The sequence below is a fragment of the Primulina tabacum genome, chromosome 4 (genome assembly GCF_025594145.1).
Source record: "Primulina tabacum isolate GXHZ01 chromosome 4, ASM2559414v2, whole genome shotgun sequence".
Taxonomy (NCBI): Eukaryota; Viridiplantae; Streptophyta; class Magnoliopsida; order Lamiales; family Gesneriaceae; genus Primulina; species Primulina tabacum.
Window position 1 is genome coordinate 7938832 of NC_134553.1, and position 23775 is coordinate 7962606.

At 35.3% G+C, this 23775-nt stretch overlaps 2 protein-coding genes across 9 annotated transcripts; one reads left to right on the top strand and one right to left on the bottom strand.

The window, feature by feature from the left end:
• Window positions 1-1619: 1619 nt before the first annotated feature.
• On the top strand, window positions 1620-3443 carry LOC142542946 (UDP-glucosyl transferase 73B2-like). Its single transcript, XM_075649879.1, has one exon. The coding sequence runs from the start codon at window positions 1860-1862 to the stop codon at window positions 3354-3356; it is 1497 nt and encodes a 498-aa protein (XP_075505994.1). The 5' UTR covers window positions 1620-1859; the 3' UTR covers window positions 3357-3443.
• LOC142542945 (protein ENHANCED DISEASE RESISTANCE 2-like) lies at window positions 3393-19182 on the bottom strand. Of its 8 annotated transcripts, none has more exons than XM_075649874.1 (24): window positions 19030-19181; window positions 18770-18883; window positions 18359-18659; window positions 18050-18124; window positions 17906-17959; window positions 16991-17056; window positions 16767-16870; window positions 15935-16002; window positions 15743-15859; window positions 15568-15608; window positions 15378-15478; window positions 14777-14872; window positions 14318-14382; window positions 14175-14246; window positions 13879-14034; window positions 13009-13241; window positions 12898-12937; window positions 12660-12811; window positions 12442-12543; window positions 12233-12277; window positions 12013-12153; window positions 4361-4456; window positions 4166-4267; window positions 3393-3746 (listed from the first exon to the last, which is right to left on the bottom strand). In XM_075649874.1, the coding sequence occupies exons 3-24, from the start codon at window positions 18500-18502 to the stop codon at window positions 3624-3626; spliced, it is 2193 nt and encodes a 730-aa protein (XP_075505989.1). In that variant the 5' UTR covers window positions 18503-18659; window positions 18770-18883; window positions 19030-19181; the 3' UTR covers window positions 3393-3623. The 8 variants fall into 8 exon arrangements, with proteins under 8 accessions (XP_075505989.1, XP_075505990.1, XP_075505992.1 ...); XM_075649875.1 differs by having other exon boundaries at window positions 18770-18873; window positions 19030-19166; XM_075649877.1 differs by having other exon boundaries at window positions 12660-12802; window positions 18359-18883; window positions 19030-19182.
• Window positions 19183-23775: the final 4593 nt, after the last annotated feature.

A 23775-nucleotide genomic window follows, 5' to 3' on the forward strand; every position in this document is an offset into this window, starting at 1 on the left:
AGTTTGTATTGGGAACTCGGTTGTAGTGTGGCTTTGTGAGATGAGTAGAGAATTGTAATCGTATCAAACTTGTTCTTTATAGTGAATTTTTGGGGTGTTCCCAGAACCTTGGATGTAGGATTGATCTCAATCCGAACCAAGTAAATGTGTGTCGTTCTTCTTGCTCTAATTTCTTTCATTGATCGTGTTTGCGGTTTATATTTTTTAATTGTCAACAAGGCTAAAGAAGCCACTGAAATGGCACTAAAGGACAACAGGCAGCTGATGGTCAGTCACTTCTTCTTCTATTATGTTTTTGTTATACATTTGGTGATGATGGAATAAGTAAACAAACATTATCTATTCCAAATTCCAGAGTTTGTAAGCAACAATTTCTGCCGCAAGAAATTGAATTTCCCACTGCTGGGTTGGATTATGTACCAGGAAAATCTTCATATAACTTTTTTTCTTCCTTTTTCTTTTTCTTATTCCACGTTGTTTTCATAATCCCTGGAAAGTATTTAACTTCAAACGTTTGACCGACTTAATCAGTTTGTGTTTTTATCAGGTGATGGCGAGGGTGAGCTTGGGTGGGCAATCTACCGAATACAGATGTGTACTTTCCTTGTGAAGATTTTGACCTGATGAGATGAGTTTGACCTGATTTGATGGGATGAGCTCGGGTGGTCAGGCCTGATAGATGAGCTTGGGTGGTCTGGTCTGGTCTGGCTTGGTCTCCCGGGTGGTTTGGTCTGGTCTGGCTTGGTCTCCCGGGTGGTTTGGTCTGGTCTGGCTTGGTCTCCTAAGTGGTATGTGTTAGAGTAGATGCCCTGCAAGCCAACTGTTGGCTATGAATTTTATTGACTCAGTTGTAATAAACAATCTTTATTTTAATATAATTCATTAAAAGATGAATTGTGGATAACAGTTACAACGAAATAAAAATCCCCAAAAGATGAATTGTGGATAGTGAAATTTTTACTTAGAATTGTCTTTTGTAAAAATTGTTTTCCATAAATTTTCTTGGTTGGAAATTTGTATGTAGCTATTATCCAGGACCACAGACACTTCTCAGAAAAGTGAGAAACAAACATGTTTGTGTGCATCAGTTGTTCAAGCAAGTTGCCTCGGAAATTCTTCCATCAGCTTGAATTATGTATATATATTATATTTGGCGAGTTTTTTTCCCCCTCTTTCTCGAACTTGTTCACGGGCACATTGACAAGAATATTTTCAGTGCTGAGACTACTAAACTATATAAACCCATTGTCTGATCATATTGTTTCTAGTATTTTTTATATAGATATATTTCTCCGTTACAGAAAGATGGATGCCAAGTAAAAAATATGGCGATTGATTACGTTTAATTCGTAATCTGACTTTTCGGCGGAGAACCGAACTAGAGGCAAGTGTCCTAGAGTCTAGAATTATATGGAAACCAGCTCCCAACCACACATCATCACAGTTTAGTTGAAAATTTGTCTTCGTTCTGACAACCAGGCATCGACACTAATGTACGGTAATATAACTTTATATCTTACAGACAGCGAAACCAACACCTACACACAAATTCATTTTTCTCTGTAATAAAGACTATCAGGACGTTCTACGTGTCATGCAAAATATGTCGACACAAATTGAAACAAAATATTGTAACATATAGAACGAATACTATTGCGAAGAACTTTTGTGGATATTCTGTCTTGTGTGTGCGCTATAAAGGCGTATGTTTGTATCTTTCTTTGCTGCAACTCATTCGTACCAACTACTCAAAGCTTCGAATTCTTTACTTATCCGCGAAGTCTCCGTGTTTCATATTTACTTCTGCTCCTGCTTCATCTGTCTGTCTCTGTCTGTCTGAATACACGTTTACGTAATCGATGGGAGGAGTTATTGCTGATATTTTGGTGGTGCCATTTTTCGGGCAGGGCCACCTGAACCCGTCGGTGGAGCTCTGCAGACGCCTCTCTTCTTGCAGCAAATCTAAAGTCATTTTGATCATTCCTTCTCATCTTTCTTCCTCCATTCCTTCCGCTCTCCACGAGAATAACCCCTCCATTGAACTGCTTCAGATCGATTTGTCGAATCATGACGAACCTAGATCCGCTCACGGTCACAGCCCAGATCACGAGCTCGGAAATCGGAAGATGGGACAGGGGATCGAGAGATTTCTGACCGAGAAATATAAAAGGGTTACGGGTCAGTGCCGACCCAGCTGCGTGGTGATGGACCTGATGATGAGCTGGAGTAAGGAGATTTTCCTGAGAGAGAATATACCCATCGCCTCCTTCTTTACTTGCGGTGCAGCTTCCACTGCAATGGAGTACGCTGCGTGGAAAGCCCAAGCGCACGACATGAGACCGGATGAGACCCGGGTGCTCACCGGGCTACCCGATTGTGTGGCGCTTAAATATCCGGACACCAAAAGGCGAAGCCTCGGAGGCCCACCACCTGGAGAACACGAACCAGGTAAGCATGGTCCGGACTTTGGCCTCCGTGACCCGGGTCAGGAACCTCGTTGGCTGTCCGATGGAGATGATTCCGCAGCTTTACTGGTCAACACGTGTCATGAACTGGAAGGCCCGTTTCTCGACTACATATCCAAGCAAGTGAACAAACCGGTATTCGGGGTCGGTCCGTTGCTACCGGAAACATACTGGAAATCAATAGGCACAGTGGTTCACGACCGGGACAGTAGATCAAAGCGGAAATCGAATTACACCGAGGATGAAGTTAGCCAATGGTTAGACTCAAAGCCAAGTAAATCAGTCATTTATATAGCATTTGGCAGTGAAGTGGGACCCGATATGGAAGAATATGAGCAATTAGCAGATGCATTGGGAGATTCAAAATGGTCATTTATATGGGTAATCCAGCCGGGTTCGGGCAGACCAAAACCACCTCCATTGGTATTTGGTGAGAAAAAGGGTTCAGATGACAAGGATGAGGGCTTCTTTCCTGTAGGATTGGAAGAAAAGGTTGGAAATAGAGGGATAGTAATCAGGGGCTGGGCGCCTCAGTTACTGATTTTGAGTCATCCGTCCACTGGTGGATTTCTATCACACTGTGGGTGGAATTCGGCTGTGGAGGCGATTGGGCGAGGGGTTCCGATCTTGGCTTGGCCGATTCGGGGCGACCAGTACTACAATGCAAAACTGGTGGTGGATTATTTGAAGACAGGAATCATGGTTGCAACTGGTGATAGTTTAACAAAGATGGTGAAGAAGAGTGATATAGCGCAAGGGATTGATAGCCTGATGAATGACAAGGAAGTCCTTAAGCGAGCTATCAATATAGAAGGTAAATTTGAGAGTGGCTTCCCATCGAGTTCTGTGGCTTCTATAAAGGCATTGATCGAGTTTGTAAGCAACAATTAGGTGGGCATGTTCTATGTTATATGCGGTAAGATAATATAGTGAAATATTGAGTTTCCTATGTATACAAAAGGTACTGTAAATTCGTGACTTTTCTATGTATATATGCTTGGTAACAAATATATTTGAATTTTTATGCACAAAAAAATGTTCCAATCTCTAAGACAATGAGATGTTGCAATTTTCAAAGAAATAAATAAACAAAATGAAGCAAAATCAAGACCAGAAAACCACTGAATCTGTGTCGATTTCCCATGTATTTGGCGAGGATCATGACTCGACTGGATCGGGAGGATCTGAGTCAAACTTCGGAACGATAGCAGATGATAAGTCGAGATGACAAAGTCGGACGGCACCTATTAGCCGCTCTGGCAAGTCTTCCGTTGTATTGGCCTGAAAAGCAACAAGTTATACATCAGCATTTCATAAGCTGTATGATCAATAAACCCAATTTTAACCCTAATCTTAACTGGAATTCTGCAAGTGTAAAAACACTTGACATCTAAACATAAAAACAAAAAAATGAAAACAAAACAAGGAAAAAAAGAAAAAAACAGCAACACACAGTATCTCATTTTTTGAAGAAAAAACTTAGATTCGCATCCCCATTTTTAATTAAACTTCATCCCAAACAGAATCTATTATTTGATTATTCTAGATCAACGCAGTATTCTTTAGAATTTAAAATACCACCTAAAATAATAGTTTTACCTTGATCAGCATACAAAGTTATAAAAATAGTCAACCGTACGTAGTTCACTCTCCAATACATAAGCAAATGTAAAGAGACTCAGCAGTTAAGATGCAAGTACCTGAACAAGAAAAGCCATGTCGATAACAAGTGTGGTAACAACACCAATTACAAGACCCAAGACTCCATTTGCCACAGTTGAAGAACCGATATCAACATCAATCTGTACGACGGACAATTATGTAATATGAAAATTCAACCTGGTGCTAGCCTTATTGCGTATTGAAGTATATGGATGATACGCGATAAATCTTACTTCTAAGTATTTGGGACCACGGATATAGTTGCAATCAACCACTTTTCCTAGTAAACATGGGGAGCTTCCAACACTCTGGCGGACAATCCAAGAACCCTAGTCGATGCACAACACTAATTAATAATGATTTATGAAACATGATGAAGTTACAAAGGCATAAATGTCTTTGCAAAATTCATTTCACCAGAAATGAATATCATGGGCTTGCAATTTTGATTAAGTACGAAACATGTAAAACTTTACCCATCGTTCAAGAAACGAAGAGAGCAACTTACATTTCTTCGAAGTTATGAACATTCCAACACAAAATAAAAATAAAATAAAATACATCCAAGAAGCTGAAGCCGCCTATTCTGTACTTAATTCCACCATCCGGGAAACAAGGAAAGGAAAGGCAGCCTTGGCGGTAATAACCGTTAACGATTGAACATTCCAACTACGCAAATTTTGAAAATAAACATGACAGTATGGCTTAACCGAAGGAACAATATTGCTAAGAACGGACAACCATAATTTGTAGGATAAAGGAAAAGGTGGATTTATGGAAAACACTCCTACGTAATGGAAATGAGTTTGTGTTGTTTCTTATTTGGTTTAACCAATTAACGCAGAAGTCACATACTAAATGGGTAACAAGATAGTTATCAATCGTTGCAACTATTGATGTCTTAAAAAATTAAGTATGTAACTTGTTTGGAAACTGAAGTTGATTATAATTCCAAGATAATAAAAAATTGTTCGATCGAATACTGATAAGCGGAACTAATCTTTATGTATTACTAAATTAGATTGAAGAATTTATAGGACAAAAACATTTGTCCTGGTACTTAAAATGACCAGTGCACAAAACTTTCTTTCCTGGAATGTAATAAATATACATTCAGATTTACTGTTCTATCATTTCTCAGAGTCATACATTCACCTTAACATTCTTATTAAATTACAATAATTTTATATTGCTGCGTACCATCCCAAAATTCGATCGTTCATACAACTTCAGTAGTTTCGGTGCTGGAATAATGTCTGTTAGTGTCTTTGAAATTGGCAAAGGAGTTCACGAGAACGAGCTAATCAGACACATTTTAGAGTAACATTACTAACTTTAGCATAAATTACAGAGAGTTCAGATTCAGAGTATTTTTTACCCAATGATACTTGTCATGTACTTTTATGGAAGCTACCATAAAATATACATAAAATATGTCAAGACATGTAGAGGTTTATTTGGAAACACCTTTTAAAATAATTTTATTCTTTAATTAATTTTTCTTTGTTGATAACTATTGTAATATTAATATAAAGAGTTTTAACTTTTCAGTCTAATAAGATTTGCTAAAATATTGATATTTATAATAAGATATCTACACATTATACTATTGTTCAAAAAATTATTTCCTAATGAAACTTTCCATATTTGTGTATTACTCTATACAAGGAATAAACTCTAAGACAAAAGAAAGTTTATAAATAAGAGCGTGCCTGTGGTTTTTTGAGATGAAAGAGAGCAGCTGAAACGTCACAGGAAAAGCAAGGAATTACGTAGGTGAATTAGTAAAGAGCTCAAGCAAAAACGTATAAAGTGTTCCAGTGAAGTGTTGAGAACATTCAAATTACAACACCTAATCACTGTTTTGATGAGTGTGTGTCGTTTATTCAAGAACTTCTGGCTTCACGTTTGTTGCATCCGTAGTTTTGGTTATAAGGTTTGATATATATGTTTAGATGGACGTTGCTCCCTCACTTGTTAAGAGTAAACTGATAAGTTTTCTAGTGAATCGTTTTGCCCTGAGGCTCCGCACAAATATTTATACTAAATACTTGTGCATGATTTATTCTTGTTTTACTCATTAAAGTTTATTTGTTTTCTTAATTAATATATTCTGTTGCATGTTGTGAATAGGTGTTACAACACTTGCACACAACACCTAAATCTGATACACACAATCTTAGTATTTTTGTACTTTTATGTTAAACAATTCTTTCAATTGATATCAGAGCCTACTCTTGATATACTAAGTATGATTCTGAGTATTTTTGTTTAAACAGGTAAGAGTAAAATGAACATATTATCCGTCAACACTTTTTTGACCACCGGTTTTTGATGGATACATCTCGTATGAAGAAGAGCAGAAATCCAGTAAGGAGAAAATCACACATCTATGTCTGCTATTTTGAAGAAAAAACACTGGTTGCAAATCGATCCGCTAGGTGGTGCAACACCTGGTAGCAACATCTCTTCAAAATCAGTGTGCCTCAATGCGAAAACTCTCGATGATTCGAGTAATCTAGAAACCCATGAAGTTGATGAAGATAAAATCACCCTAGAAAATGTGCAGACAATGTATAAAGAATTGTATGATAAATGGATTAAAAGAAACAAGTTGAACTCGATGCTCTCAAAGGAGAATACAGATTTAAAAGACTGTGTGTCACGACTTGAAGTTATGTTGAGTAAAAAAACCTTGAATTGTGCAAAGTCAAAGATGATCTCGAAAAGACATCAAAGATATTGACAAAGTTTAACTCGAGCTCAACAAAACTTGAATCAATAAGGTTGGTCTAAGGTTCAAAGATACTTCAAACTATCCAAGAGACATTTCTTCTATCAAAGCTTCACCAACCAAGAAACAAAATTCTGCTCAAATGCCAAAACAGAGAAAGCGATACTTCATTTTCCACTACTGTTCTAAGCCAGGCCACATCAAACCTTTTTTCTTCAAGCTGAGAAGATGACTACATGAGCTGGGAAGCAAACCGGATGTTGCACAAGGCGTTGCCCAACAACAAACGTAACATTGTTAATAGGAAACCTCCAGTGAGGAAAGTTTGGGTGTCTAAGGCCGAAATTCGATGCACTGCTATTTATACATCCTTGAAAATTAAGATTGCAGGTATTTGGTATTTAGACAGTAGGTGCTCGCGTCACATGACAGGGTCTAAGGACCCCGTCACTGACTATGTTGAATTAAGAAGTGGGTGTGTGACCTATGGAGGTGGTGCAAAAGGGAGAATTGTTGGTAAATGGGCTTTGAATGTAGATGGACTTCCAGAACTTCACAATGTGCTCTATGTTGAAGGACTCGACTCAAACTTAATAAGCGTTAGTCAACTTTGTGATGACGACTTGCATGTTAAGTTTGATAAAAATAATTGAAAAGTTTTTTACAAAGCTAATGTTTGTGTCATGTCATGTCAGGTACAAAATCGGATGATAATTGCTATCAACTGGGTGAGGATCATGCTTGCCGATATACCAAAGTAAGCGAATTTGAATTGTGACATCAAAAGTTGGGGCATGCAACTTCAAAACATTGAAGAACCTTAATAAGTATGATTTTGGTTGAGAATTGTATAATTCAAATGGAATTTGTTGAAACTGAGAACCAAATGGCTGATATTTTCACAAAACATTTGGACTTCGAGTGATTAACCTTCGGAAGTCTCTCAGCTTGTGTGCACAATTATCACTCATGTGTGTTGTCGTGGGTGTTGCAGCACCTATGACAACACCTTAAATACATGTACTCTTGTAGTATGCTAGACATATAGCATATATCGTTTATCATGTTTTGTGTAAACTATGTACAATGATGGCTATTTCTTGGTGTGCTCTCAGTAGTGTGGTATATGCTCAATCTAAGTCATCAAGTAGTTGAGGACGTTCGTGTATTCTATGATCTTGTCAAATATGAAAAATTGGGTTGGAAATTTTGAGCAAAATGGAGAAAAACTGAAAAGATGAGAAAATAAAAAATTATTTTAGAAGAAAATAGAAAAATCTACCTGGAAGAGTCTTACGAAGACCGTTCTTCCAATATGGGATCTACCACTTCTAAGTCAAAATACATATGGAAAAAGTTACTTAGAGAAGTCCATTGAAGACCGTTCTTCTAGTGTAGGAGCTACCATTTCTGAATCAAAAGAAAACTCATGAAAGCTTGACTCAAAATCAAGAGTGTTGTCAGGAGATGTTGTCAACACCAAGTACAGACAGACTACAATTTGATCACTGCCCTGACACTTACCTATTATACCATACTTAAGGCATAATTAGGACATGCATTATGATTGTTTTGTGACTTTATCTTGCCCAGTGGACTATCAGCTTTTAACCTATAACATTTGAAGAAAACCTTAGTCTTCTTGATTTTGATTTTCTTGATTTTTAATTCTAAGGGGGTTAAATAGACTTGGCTTTAAATCTGGATTTTTTCTTGAAATAAAGATCGCATCGTTCAGATTTGTTATACCGTTGGATGAGAGAGTAAATTTTGATTGGAGAATTGAGATTTTTTTCGGGAGAAAGTTACTGTTGGAAGCCATAGTTTTTAAATAATTACCATAATTGAACAAATTTACAACTGCCGATTAACTCATCTCTCAACTCATACCCCCTTATTCTCAATGTTCTTCTTCACGAGTTCTTGTCGTGATTCTTGCGATTTCATTCTTTGATTCGATCCCTTTGCTATTTTCATCAATAGTCACTTGTCTTTTATCTCAAATGGCAGGATGTAGTTATGATCTTCTTGATCTCCACAGTGAGATGGCAAAAAGTTTGGGTGTTTGTGACAACACCACCCACATAAACACCTATTGTTGCGAACCTTCAATTGGTGGTTGTCGAAGAGGATCCTATTACGATTGAAATCATTGCCCGTGGAGAACTGGGCAATGCAATTGATGTTGACAACCCACCAGATTACGGAACGTTGTGTAGAGTTTTTTCCTCCTCGCCCACCTCTAAGAAGATCAAAGAACAAGCAGGTTATGATTCTGACTTTTTCCCATCCAAGAAATTTAAAGGGTCTTCCTCCTCCAAAAACCTATTGGACCCCAATTTCTCTTCTGGAGATGACTCAAATGATGAGGATTTTGAGTTGGTCGCAAGATCAAAACCTGTTGTTGGTGCGAAGAACACAACATCTTCGACTGCTACTGTTCAATAATCTTCTGAAGAAGAACCAAAGGATGTTCCAGGACCCAGTGATCCTTTTGATTATACTGAAGATGAAAAATCCTTCGCTGAGTTTCTTGATCGTTTGAAAGAAGAAAAAACTGCAAAGAAAAACACCTCTGATGATGAAGAGTCTGATGAAGATATGCTACAAGAATTTGATGACAATCGCTCTCACCTTTCTGACAATTTCTCTTCTAAATCTGATTTTAAGTCAGAGGAATATATTGATGATGATGAGTCAGAAAATAGTGATGGTGAAGAAAGTAAGTCTATTGATGATGTTGTTGATATGGCTGCCGATGTTGAGGACTGATGTTGTCAGTACCGAAGAGAACACTGACTATGTGGACTATGTTGTGAGCAAGTCCTTCTCCACGAAGTTCTACTCTGAAACTGCTTTAGCTTTGTGGCCACCGTACATCAATTGGGAATTTATTGAAGAAAAAAATATTGATGTGGAGGATTATAAAAAAAACCGAATATGACTGTTTTCTTCAAAGATCAAGGAGTGTTTGTTACTGTGAGCACTGTGAATCCCTATGCCAGAAAAATGGTTCTGGAATTTTACTGCAATCGAATATCCACTGTTGGAGATGAAAGATCAGTGAAGTTTGGCGGGGTGATTGTCCGTGATAGGATTTTCAATTTTAATCCCTCATTGATAAATACTTTTTATGACACCCCAGCTAGAGATGAAGAAGAGGAAGTTACACTTGATTTCAATGTCATGGCTGATATTCTTACTTGTGGACTAATCAAGGTTTTTCTCGATCATCCCAAAAGGATGTTTGCTACAAATTTAACTTCATTATATTTAGTTTTGCACAAGACCGCAATCAGAAACTGGACTCCTTCCACCAACATTACAATGGTAACTAAACCACAAAGTCATTGTTCTCTACATGATCCGTAATGGTAGTACCACTTTCAATTTTGGCCAGATGGTATTCAACACAGTTATGGAGTTTGCAGATGGACGATTCAAATCCACCAAGCTACCTTTTTCCCTCCTCGATCTAGAGAATTTTGAAGTCCTAAAGATTTGTAAATGATATAGATGAAGAACTTTCTGATGTGGGTTACCAACTAAAGATAGCACCTGCATATTTCAAGGGAAACTAGAAGGTTGATCTTCCCTAGTTTGAGCCTGGTGTTGCCCAAGATGTTGGCAACATGGGTGCTTCATCATCTGGAACTAAACCTAGCTTAAGCTAAATCTGTTTCTAGGGATTAAAGCTCAAATAAATTTTGGCTGACAACAAATTCAGACCACAAGAGAGGTTATTGCATTTTATGAAGTCCAAGTGGCTGACTATGAGTTGTTGTTGGAAGTAGATGTTCATTCATTTGCTGAACAAAAAAGAGAGTAGAATCTGAAACTGCTGATGCAAAAAATGGATGAGCCTGATGGTGATCATGATGGAGATACTGCAGGAGATGGTTCGTAGTTTGTTTGGTTTTTCTTTGATTGTTATTATCTCTGAGTTCTTGATTTTGTTTGTTTAATTATATTTTTTTGTTAATGAAATTTCCTGAGTGTTCTGGTTTACATGTTACAACACCTATTTAACAACAATGCACTAACATGTTTAAATATTCAGGGGGAGATAACTATCTAACTTAGGATGAGCTATTATACAGGCGGAGATAATGCATATCAGAAAGATAATATCATATTTTGGTTTTTCCATAAAGACAAAAAGGAAAAATTGGAAGGAATATTTTATTCCTTAATAATTTTTCTTTGTCGATAATATTGTGATATTAACTTATGGAGTTCTGCCTTTATAGACTATAAGATTTGTTAGAATACTGATATTTATGATAAGATCTCTAGATATTATATTATTGTTCAAAAGAGTTTATTTACTAATGAAATTATTGTTTTCATATTTGTGTAAGGACTTTATACAAGGAATAAACTATATGACAAAGGAAAGTCTATAAATAAGAGATCATTGCTGTTGCGTACGTGTTGTTTTTTGAGTTGAAGGAGAACAGTGAAACGCCACAGAAAAAGCAAGGAATTGCGTCAGTAAATTAATAAAGAGCTCAAGCCAAAACGTATTGACATGTTGTCGTAAAGTGTTAAGAACATTCAAATCACAACACCTAATCATTGTTTTAATTAGTGTCATTTATTCGAAAACTTCGGCTTCATGTATGTTGCATCCATAGTTTTGATTATACAATTTCATATATATGTTTGGATGCACTCTGCCCCCTCACTTGTTAAGGGAGTTGGCGTTTATTGGTTCAATAATATTGATTTTTGTAAACTGATAAGTTTTTTAGTGAATCATTTTGCCCTGAGGCACCGAACAATTATAATACTTGTGCATGATTTACTCAATATTATTTTAGTTATTAATGTTTATTTGTATGTTTAATTAATATACTCCGCTGTTGTTGTGAATAGGTGTTGCAACACTTGCACACAACACTTAAATCTGATATACACAATCTTAGTATTTTTGTACTTTTATGTTAACCAATTCTTTCAATCTTATTGCAAATCAGTTATATCCGTACTGTTAGAAATAAATTCTAATTACTTATTAGCGACAAGAATGATAAGCTCTGTGATATCAAATGTAGTTGGTTCTTTCAACAATTATTCTATCAACAGACATTAGTCAACACTATAAAAGGAGCAAAAGTTCTCTAGCCAAAGGAAATAAAAGAAAGATACCTTGGGTACTGATGGAATAAGTTTCAGTCTACTATTGCGGAACTCATCATCCCCATCGACAAACCGCTGCAAGAGGGATCCTGATTCTAATTCTTTAGCCACAAAATAAAAAATCATGCTGTAATGTGTCAAGCCAGGTACCTAAATCAACTGATTTTATCAATCTACACACCATCAAATAAAATATCAAGCTTTGAAATCGGGTGTGTAGTCAACTAACTTGTAAGTTGAAAACAATGGTGAAATATCCTCTATCTGATGCAACCTAGAAATAGCAAGACAAGGGCACTTTGTAAGAATAAAAACTTGCTAAAAAACTGAAAATCAACTCAAAATTCTTGCCCCAAAAAAATGCAATTGCGAAAGAATACATAGTATAGTAGATTAACAAAATGAATTAATGAAGCACACAACTCTGGACAATCTTACTTGTGCTGCACAACCATGCCGTCTCGCGACATGATCCATTCTCTTTGTATCTTTGAACCAGTCTACAGAGACAAGATCCATAACAGGTTTACCTGCAGGAATCTTAAAACAAAAAGTGCAGTAAAAATGCGGTAAGATTGATATGATTAAATTATGCCGCCTAAAGAAGGCATTTGATATGTAACTGCAAATGCAATAAATAAGTAAAGATAGAATACCTTAGATTTGTCATAGCAAAAATGTTTGCTACGAACTCTGAAGTTGTTTCCATCAGATAATGTCCAACAGTCACGAGCCTTGTCATTATCTTCACGCCGAAGATTGCCAGAGAAAATTGATGAATCTATTTGGTCTCGAGGTTCTTCATAAGCTTCAAGCAAATAGAACGAGTAACTTGCAGTGTATACCTACAAAAAAAGTCTGTATATGCAATACGTTACTGAATGCATTACATACCAGATTCTTTGTCTTCAACCTTAACCGCAGATGGTGAATCCTGTCATGCAATTCAAATATGATTAAGGAAATCAAACACAGATATAAATCTCATAAACATTACAGACAAACCTCTTGATCAGCATGTTGCAAATCTTCATCTTCATCAGAGTATTCATCCATCAGTAAAGCATTTCCATTTGCAGCGTGTATTTGATCAAGAGAAGGACTGCGACGATGAACAACGGATGACTCTAATTTCTGGCTTTTCTTTGAAGAACTGGAAACGGATGTCATATTAACCATAACAGGAATTCTAGGAGCCACGATCCTTTCATCAGTTTGAGCAAAATACTCTCGCAGTCCTGTGACAGATAAAACCTGAACACATTCACCACCACAGCAAACAACATGAAATTCACTCTGGAACTGATACTTAAGAAAATATACCAGGGTCTACAGAAAAAGTGGTTAAATTATGTCTACTTCTCCAGAGGTGTGTATGAACAAATAGCATTAAACCCCATTCCCAAAGTTAAGAATATAGACAATCGATTATTCACATAGCGTCAAACTCAGAGTTCCAGGATCAAGAAAATCTAAACTGCATGATATAAAAAAAATCATAAAACAAAATTACAAGCATGCCTTTGAAATAGCTTCGGAGGAATGGGAATAAAGATAATGGTGTCAGACAAGACCCTTTAGGCACAAAAAAACTTTCATTCTCTTGGACATGACGCCTTTTTCAAATAGAATTGCTATACCCAAAAGATACTTGGATTGACAATCCATTCAACACATTAGGGACTTGCAGCAGGATCCAAGAGCCCCCAGGCTCTAACCACTTAATTTTTATCCACCAACATCACGGACATTTTAATAGAATGGTCGAGTAAAATGAACGTTGAGAATGATAAATTATTGAGACCGTAGAACAGTATATGAAACACGAGACACCTAATATATTGCAGGAAGATAAATTTAGGCATAAGATCCCACCGGCAACACCATTTAACATTTGTAGTAGACAGTGTTGCTGAAATGATGACATGTAGCCCACTCCCCAACCTTTAAGGTCAATCTGCATGAGATGCTGGACCTGTGTTCTGGGCATTCCGTTACAAGGTTTCAGAGGTGAAATATTGAATCCTCCGCCTAAAATTAGAAGCAAACAAGCGTTTCAGAATCCAGTAATATATAAAGTTTATGAACAACTATATTTAAACCTACAGCAGAGATAGAAAATAATCTTCAGAAAACCATTACGCAATCTAGTAGAAAAGCAGTGCATTTACTTTCAATATGAGCTCGCACAAATCCCGGTTGTGGACCACAATTTGCATGCTTCCTAGAACGGAACAACACAACTGCACAATAGAAAATGGTAAAAACGAGGAGAGTTAAGCGAATGAACAAGGACAAGACCTCAAACCTTTACCATAACTCCCATCGTCATTTCTCCTCCAGTAACGAACATAGCAAAGGTCGCGAGGCCAGACAAACCTGAGTTTGGTACACATTACACTGAATCACTCTGTTAATTACAAAATGTCGTATTTATAACACCTTCAAATATAGCGAATACATTAAAAAAAACAACAACACAACATTTTTGTTGAGTGAGAAAAAAGTTGCAACCTTCAATTCCAATCAGTTTGGAACTATGAAAACCACATACTCTCACCAGCAAAAATGAGAAGAAAATAATAAGCATATTTTTTTTGTTTACAATACAAGCAGAACAATGGTAAAATATGAGATAGAGGATTACAATTAATCAAGGGTATTATCAAAGGATTTGTAACCCATTTGACAAGTTAATGTTTAATTAATGTTTTGTGATGCTGATATTGGCACAGAAAAACCAATAACATTAATAATAGAAACCCAAAATTACATTGGAAACCAGTCTAATTGGAGCCGATGGTAAAGGAGAGCTGTATGTCCATCCACTTCTTCAACCAAGCTACCATACTGGAAACTACAATCCCACCTGCATAACCAATAAACTTCTGTTAACATTAATCATAAAATCTAAACTCCAAATTAATACAGCATGTAATAAACTTGAATTTGCCTTAAGTTCATTTTTGTAAATGGTTCCATGGAAATTTTCTGAGCTTATTTTTTTAAGCCAACAAAAAATTTCAGATAAAGGAAGCAAAGGAAAGTTATTTTAATTTCACTGTCTAAATTCTAGAAGTTTCACATATATTTTGGAGAGTGCTTCATCAATGCAATTCAATACAGTGGTTTTTATTAAGAAAGCAATTAGTTCTCTCTAGTCAACCCAGTCACGCAAACACATACATGTTTATCATGAGCAGTTAGATTATTCAAGACAGATGACTCACAAACAAATAAAAATTGTTTCATGATTCAAAGGAAGTGAACAAGGTTTTCAAAAAATTAAAACAGATCTTTTTCAACAGCTAGCAAAAAGCCAATAACAGGAAATAATCAGAGTAAATGTTCATTTGAGAATAAAATGAACTTACTCGCATCTTTTCGCATCCATGCGCATTACTAGCTCGAATATTTCTTCGCAGGTAGCATCGACCACCCCAACAGCTTTCATTGCTCTACTACAACTCTTTGGCTACATAAAAAACTGTAACACCATAACATATCCAGTATCTACGAATGCATTTAGGCCAGAAACAGCAAAAAATATAAGAAAGAGCATACAAGAAAATCCACTTCAAGAAGCTCCTCAAAAATCCGAAGCCCTAAAATGAACAAGAAAATAAATAATCATGATAAATGCCACATTCTTCCATTTTCAACTGCTAAAAGGTTCATACAGTTCCATTCCACCACTACAGTGGTACCAAATTAACATAACATGGGAACATCAACACACCATTCTGGCATTGCAGAAGGCGCCAATACTTTCTAGAAAATGTCTGACTGGTAGAATTATGAATAGCCAGGTCTGAATCTAATTCCTTTGTCCAGTCAAAAATAGAGTCGGGGGGACCTGGACGTGAACATTGGTATTAAAATTTCATCCGTTTCAACAAAAACCAAGAGGAGGAGGCTCATTAGTGAAGACCATTTCCAATTGTTGTTCTGCGTGTCAAACTTCGGTTAGGATAGCCTTCATCTTCTGCTGCACTACCCCTGCAGTAAATAATGACCAAGCAAAGTAAATCAAGTGGAGTATTATCAACAACAACATCCATCTGAAGTAGTTCAGATGTGCAGCTAGATGATTACATGTACAGGGGAATAATATGCCTAACAGATTTTTGAAGGCCTCTACAAATTGTTAGCTTTCCATTTAAGAGAGAAGGAACAACTCTAGCTCTAAGCAATACTGCAGTCCGCATGTAGAAGATTGGGAAGCTGATTGGAAGAAACATTTAAAAGTTGTTCCTCAGTTTAAAAATAGCTTTTTTACTTGTAAAAATTGATATGATGATTCCATTTATGGACCAATTTTAAGAAGGGATCCTAGATTGAAGAGGAAATTAAATGAGAACTAAGAATAGTTCTCACAGGGTAAAAACTCCAGACAACACTGAGGAGCATGTGGGATTTCTCTCTTAAATCATTGCTATTTCACCACTCACAATTTTATTGTCAGGCCTCCAATCCCCAAAATCTTCATGTCATCAATTTTGGCATTATATTTCTATATTTCATCCAAGTTTACTTAGACTCATTAGCAAAGAGAAATCGCTGTCGTTAGTTAAAAGCTATTCCCTGATGTCTTATATAGATAATGTATAAAATCAACAATTGTCCATTTCAAGCATCTAGAGCTCTTTATGACACAATAAGACGGCCTTCCTGAAACAATCCTTTGTCCTTCAAAATCTACTTCTCACCATCGGATCTACGACATCTTCTATATAAAAATTAGAAAATCACAAAACACTTACTGAATTTCATGGTCTGGTGATGAAGTGTTCCTCCAGTTATCCGTGCCGGATTTATATTCAAAAGAATGGTATTTGTTACCACTATTAGCTTGTGATTCTTGGTGCTGGATGCCACCAACATGCATAAGTCATTAAGCTAGTTTAAGCACAATATTAGGCTACTGGTCATTTTATGTAAGAGAAAACTTATGGCTATTGGGGAGGTGGCGAAAAGATAAGAAAACCTGATCGATTACGTATTCAATCTTTTGTTTCCAGATGAGTGCATCCTGAATGTTGAAAGCTGCCATCTGGAGCAAACGATATTAATAGGTAAAACAAGATCAGTGCCCAGCACTAAAATGCTGGAAAAATGACCCGTAGAACTAGATGAGAGACCTAACTGTAGTACTACACAAAAGCTCAGGAGAATCTAGAGCTCATGTTCATACCAGGATGTGTCATGAACTGTAACTTATAGATGAAAAAATTCTTTCCACAAATCATTACTTAAATCAACTGTGTCTGTGTTGCTTAAAAACTGGATTGCATGGTAAGCCCTTATTACTATTTTGAGGTTCAGTATCACATGAGCTGGTAATCCTTTCAAAGTATGTATCATTATTCACAAACACTGTGTTGTCATTAAATATAATCCGTGGTGTTTCAAACACTCTACTGCATAAATTATTTGATACAGTTCACACTTTTTCGGCTTAATCACGCATTAGATGTTGCAAAAGTGCCTTTTCCAGGTTGAACAGGGTCAATATTATCTTCTACTCCAAATATTTTACGTAAAGATTCACATTCTCAAAAGAATTTCTGGAGATCGTTTTTTGCACATGGCCGCTAAGAGAAAAGTCACTACCAGAACAATAACTTTTCAGCGGATTAATCTGGAAAAATGCCAGCAGCTGACACTATTATTCTAAGAGCACTAATATAAGTTTTTTTCTGTGATCTGAAGACGAATATCATGAAATTATATGATTAAATCATTAACGAAAAGCTCCCATCAATTGTATGGCAGGCAGACGAACACATGTACGTGTGAATAAAGGTAAAAAGATGGATATAATCTCTAAATGGGATCTGGAAAATAGTGATTACCAAAAATACAACATGGCAGTATCAATAAAATTCAAAGTATAACCCACCGTCATTCGATTGTACATCTCTTTTTTGTTGAAAACCGACAGAACGTAGACCATCTGCCAAAAAACAGAGCTGGCAATTATGTAAATATATATGATACATTTCGGTTGCTCTAATATATGTAGCAAATGTAAATCACAGCTCACATGTCCATGATGTGTCTTTAATCCCCGGTCTTCTACTCTACAGTTTCCATCTATAAGAAGAGTCTTCGTGGGTACCTCATCACATAAAAAAGAAAAGGAGACTAGAAAGATCACTTTGATACACTGTATTTCTTGCAGTCACCTTGTTGAGAAATAAAAGACCATATCTAGTTTTGTCAATCATGTACACATTAACTAGAATACTAAATCTATATCTACATTTGATCTCATTGTGGCAATCAGTTTGTGACATAATTATTCGTCAGACACCTCTATACTAACAGACGTTATCTCAAGGCATTTATGTACCATATTGTCTTGGGGCTTCTTCTTGTAATAGGCCAACACTTGAGACTCGAGCACAAAATATCGCATGTGAATAAATGATCTCCCGATCTTCCTCCGTCCATACCTCGCCATCCATCCTTCATACACCACCTTCGAATTGGACATCTCCACTCAATTCACACCAACTTCCCTCCAAAAATCACTCAGTCGCCACACCGTTTTTTTTCCTTATTCTTTAACAGTTATTTGTATACATGCACCTACAATTCTCTTCAAAACAGCCTTCAATTCCAAGGATTCGACAAAAATCACGCCGCCTCCTCTGTAAAACCAAAAAAAAAAAAACGAGAAATTCGCAAATATTACTCCCCGGATCTTCGTGTAACAATCTTTTTCCTTTCCTTATCTTAATCGCTCAAAAGAAATCTTCACCGCGATGTTTCACACATGTTCAGAAAAACTCCCATTCGCAGTAAACTTAGACAAAAATCTTCTCCAATCATTCCCGAAAACCTGCGATCCGATCCTCCGCAATCCTGAAAACACCTGAAATTTCAAAAACAAAAACGAGAATTTCCAATCGTGCACTCAAACGCATGTGCTAGCATCCAGTAAAATTCGAATCACATATATACGTAGAAACAAACACGTGCAAAAAGAGAGATATGGCGGGAGCAGTAAATAACACATACATTCGCAGGTGACAGACAGACAGACTTCCGTCAGAGATTTGCAGAATTCCTAACGTGATCTGATTTATTAACGGTGAACGTTGGATATATTCAATGGATATTATTAGGCAATGATTTGATTTTTAGCCACCTGTATTGACACCATGTCTTTACCCATTTCTGCTCTCTGTAGATATATTTGAAAAACAAACATATGAAATTACTTCTCAGTTTTATTTTTACTAAATCTATAATATCTATATATATCGACGAAAACTTATGTGAGATAGTCTCACGGATCGTATTTTGTGAGACATATCTCTTATTTGGGTCATCAATGAAAAAGTATTACTTTTTATTGTGAATATCGGTAGTGTTGACCCATGTCACAGATAAAGATTCATAGGACTGTAGACATATTCTAATATATTATTAAATGTGATATCTTTATAGTAATTATATTAAAGGACACTGCAATATTTAATTTCATAATTATCTTTTTTAGCCTACAAAGAAATCTCCTCAAAACACTCCATATTTTACATTTAAAAAAAAATCTAAACAAACTTCACTTTTAAATCGAACAATTCTTCTAATTTGAAAGTAATTTCGTGTTAATTATTTAGTATTATTTGATCAAAGTAAAAATAATAATAACATATGCAACGTATATGCATCTTTTACTAATATTTATATAAATATCATACCATAATTGTGAAAATATGGATTCTACTTATGTAACGGAGTTTTTGCCCCAATAATCTGATTCGATTTCCCTTTGTAGTGTTGCGTTCGAGTCTAAATTTAAGATATATAAAAAAAACATATAATAGACGCATTGTCTGTATCTAAACTTTGAGAATTGAGTGGACTTTTTCTTATATATGATATTATGTGTGCAAAAAAAATTATAGATAAAATATAAATCGATATACATTTTTTAAATATTTTATAACCGGAAATAAAATTACTACTGCAAAAACTTATATGTTAAGAAAAAAATAGAATAAAATAAAGTTGATAGATTATTAATTTTTTAAATAGTTTCAAAAAGAATTACTAATCTCTATTTTAAAAGTTAATTGCATTGAAAGTTATAAATAACAGTACAACTTCTATGGATTAATACTCGTTAAATTAATAACATCTCTGAATAATAATTTTTCTATGTTCTGACTTGTGTCAATTTGCTAAATTAATAATTTCGATGTGTTCAGTATAATAAATTAATATTTCTCTAGAATAAAGTATAATCTCCTCATTATTATAATACAATTTAATAAAGATAACACGTATAATTTGAATAATATGGGTGGGAGAAACTGGTGATATCTTATGAATGGGCCCATCAAGATCATGTTCAAACAAAACTATGGACTCTCGGCCCACTCCTAATCTAGGTAAGCGGCTCATGATGGATCTCATGTTCGATACTATAAATATCAGGTTTGAGTGTTCAATTTATTCATTCACTATATTGGTTTTTAACAGCACCCTTAGTTGTTCTCTCACTTTATTCGCAGTATCTGACTTGAGCGTCAGAGGGGCTACGCCGGGACACCCTCTCGACCCTCTTCTAACGGTATTCTTCGTGATTTCAGGCCTAAAGTGAATTCGAGATCTGCATTCAGGCTATCATCACCTGCTGGAACCCAACTTTAAATTTTCAGTGAGTATCAATTATTATACAATTTAATAAAGATAACACGTATAATTTGAATAAGATGTTTTTGAAATTATATTCTCTTATATGAAAAGTAATTAATGTAATAATTTATATTATCAATTATCATTATAACTGAGTCTCTTGTGAGACGGTCTCACGAATCTTTATCTGTGAGATGGGTCAACCATACAGATATTCACAATAAAAAATAATAGTCTTAACATAAAAAGTAATATTTTTTCATGAATGACCCAAATAAGATATTCGTCTCACAAAATACGACTTGTGAGACCGTCTCACATAAGTTTTTGGTCCCTTAATACAGTTTTTGGTGCAAATGATTATGTGTGAGATAAAATTATAAATCTCAATTTTCATCAATTAACTTTGATAAAATTATTGGAGAGCGTCGGTTGTGATGCATGTGATCGAATTGGCATCAGTAATGACGAAAATGAATTTCCATTCTTTGATATCCAATGAAATTGCGTGTACACACTACATAACCCCCGATTTTCTTTGTACTTTGAATGGACTAAAACCCTGTTCGTTCGATCTTAGTTGCCCCACATGATTTAGATGATCCAGATTTAGCCACATTTGTAATTTTTTAAAAAAAATAGTGGACCCCATGTACTTGTGGCTAAATCTGGACCATGGATCTACACATGGGGCACTGCCCCACATGTAGGGTGAAATATTCCCTAAAACCCACCCCATTTATTCAAAGAGGTGCTTGTCTAACTCTCGACAAAGTTTCTCCATTGGTGGATTATGTATATTTATGATCAATTGGTCATATGTTATATTTTTTTACCAACACTTTTCTGGATCATGTATACTTAATTTATTCAATTTTCCAGCAAAATCTCAATAAATTAATAATTTTGAGATTATTATATATTATTAATTTAGAGAGATTTTTATTAATTGATATATTAATAATTTATTGTTTTAAATAGTTTTTTTCGATTCAGTTAATATAAATTTTATTACATACAAAATATATTTTACTAGTATATGTATCGTATTTTTTAATTAATAGAAAAATAAAATATTTTTTATGAACACATAAATAAGTGACTGATTTTCATTGTTTTTAATAATTAAATAATGAGATGGCTCACTTCATAATTTCGAAATATACGATATGTCGAGAGCATTTGATCTTGATCACTAATCCATAATTATACCGAAATCATAAACATTTAAATCCCACACCCAAATAATTCATCTCTAGGCTCGGTCGAACTCCAAACTTTGCAACAATGGAGAAAAGTCAATATCTAAAAAACTTATTTACGTCAAAATTAGGAATAAAAACAAAACGAGCCGCTCGTGAACTACTAAGAGCTCGGCTCGGTAAAAAGCTCGTTCGAGATCATTCGTTAAGCTTATGTAGACGAGCGTGAGCTTGAACATTTTATCAATCTGAGCTCGAGCTTTAAGGATATTTGGCTCATAAGCGTGTGAGCATGTTCTCTAGCTCGAGCTCAGCTCATTTATGTCAAGCTTAAACTCGAACTCGAGCTCAAGCTCGTCTAGTTTCTTGGGCTTTGAGTGTAAAATAACAACTTACAATGTCCCACATCAAATTTTGATTGTTAGAGAAGTTATTGAAAGACTATATATGAGAAGCATACCCTCCTTAAATTATCATATCTTGGTCGACCTTTTGGCTAAAAATGCTCGACGAGCTCAAAAACGAGCTTGTTTAGCTGAGCTGAGCTAGAGCCAGAATAGTTAAACATGATAAACGAGCTATTAACGAGCCGATCTCGAGCTATTTGTGAGCTTAATAATTTTAAAAGAATCGAGCTCAAGCCTCATGTAAAATATCGAATCAAGCTCGAGCCTATATATACCTTAAACGAACAGCGCTCGAGCCTGAAACTGTTAGATTTTGCTCGATTCGTTTATATCCGTAGTCAAAATGAACTCATCTTCACAGTATCACGAATATATACTCAGATCTAAATTTTGGCAAGCGAGTGGGACGAGATCTGCTCTGGAATCTCAAATTCTCTCCATTCCACGCTTTTCTCGAATGAAAAACGAGAAAAGTTAGTTTTCTCCCGTCCAAAAATCCTTCCATGCATAGGTTTTGAGGTGATTCCGACGAATTGGTGTTGGGGCTCCACTTTTCAGGCTCTCGAGCACTGGACCAACTGTCCATTCCAACTAGGGTGGCACCTGGACTACTGCCCGGGGAAGCCCGAGCGTTGGTTGTCGACATTCCGAGTACATTTCCGAGCTTCTCTTGGTCGATTGACGTCGTATAATGGTCGATATCAAATTCCCAAATAGTTTAGGATGCATTAACTAGATTTAAGAAACAGACCCCGATTGATTGAATTAATTAAACTTGGGCCCTTACACATATAATAATTACTTTTTAATTGATTTTATTAACATTATTTAAAATTATAATTATATCCTCCTTATATCATTTTGTTGGTGATTTTTTTTTTTTGGGGCTTTTTTTAAAAGAAACTTTTTTTAATATTTCAATCTTATTTTAAAATAGATAACATAAATAATTATTTTTGAAATTATATTTTAAATAATTCATTAACTTTTAAATTTGTTCAAATAATTTCAATATATAAAATAATATTTATCTTACACACACTTGTACGTGCTGAGTGCGCTAGTTATTATGATTAAAGAGCAAGAACATATTATATCAAATAAACCGATACGGAGTCTTCTGATTGGAGTAGCTAATGATAGATTGTAAACGCCATTTTAATGATTAGGACGAGGAAATGGTGATATACGTAAATATCAATTATATGATAAAATTAAAAATTTGATTTTCTAAAAAAATAATTTGAATCATTTTGTTGTTTAATTGAGTTTAGTTTATTTTATTTTATATGAAGATATTAATTAAGAACTTATAAAATTTAATTTAGAATTTTTCTCAAATTAAAATTCAAGCTATTAATTTTATTTTATGTAATAAATTATAATTAGCATAATATATAGAACCAAATGAATTGAAACAAATTTTTAAAATATATATATACAAACACCATGTATAAGGCATAATAAACTAAAAATCAATCAAATTATGGACTTTATGAATGCATAAATTA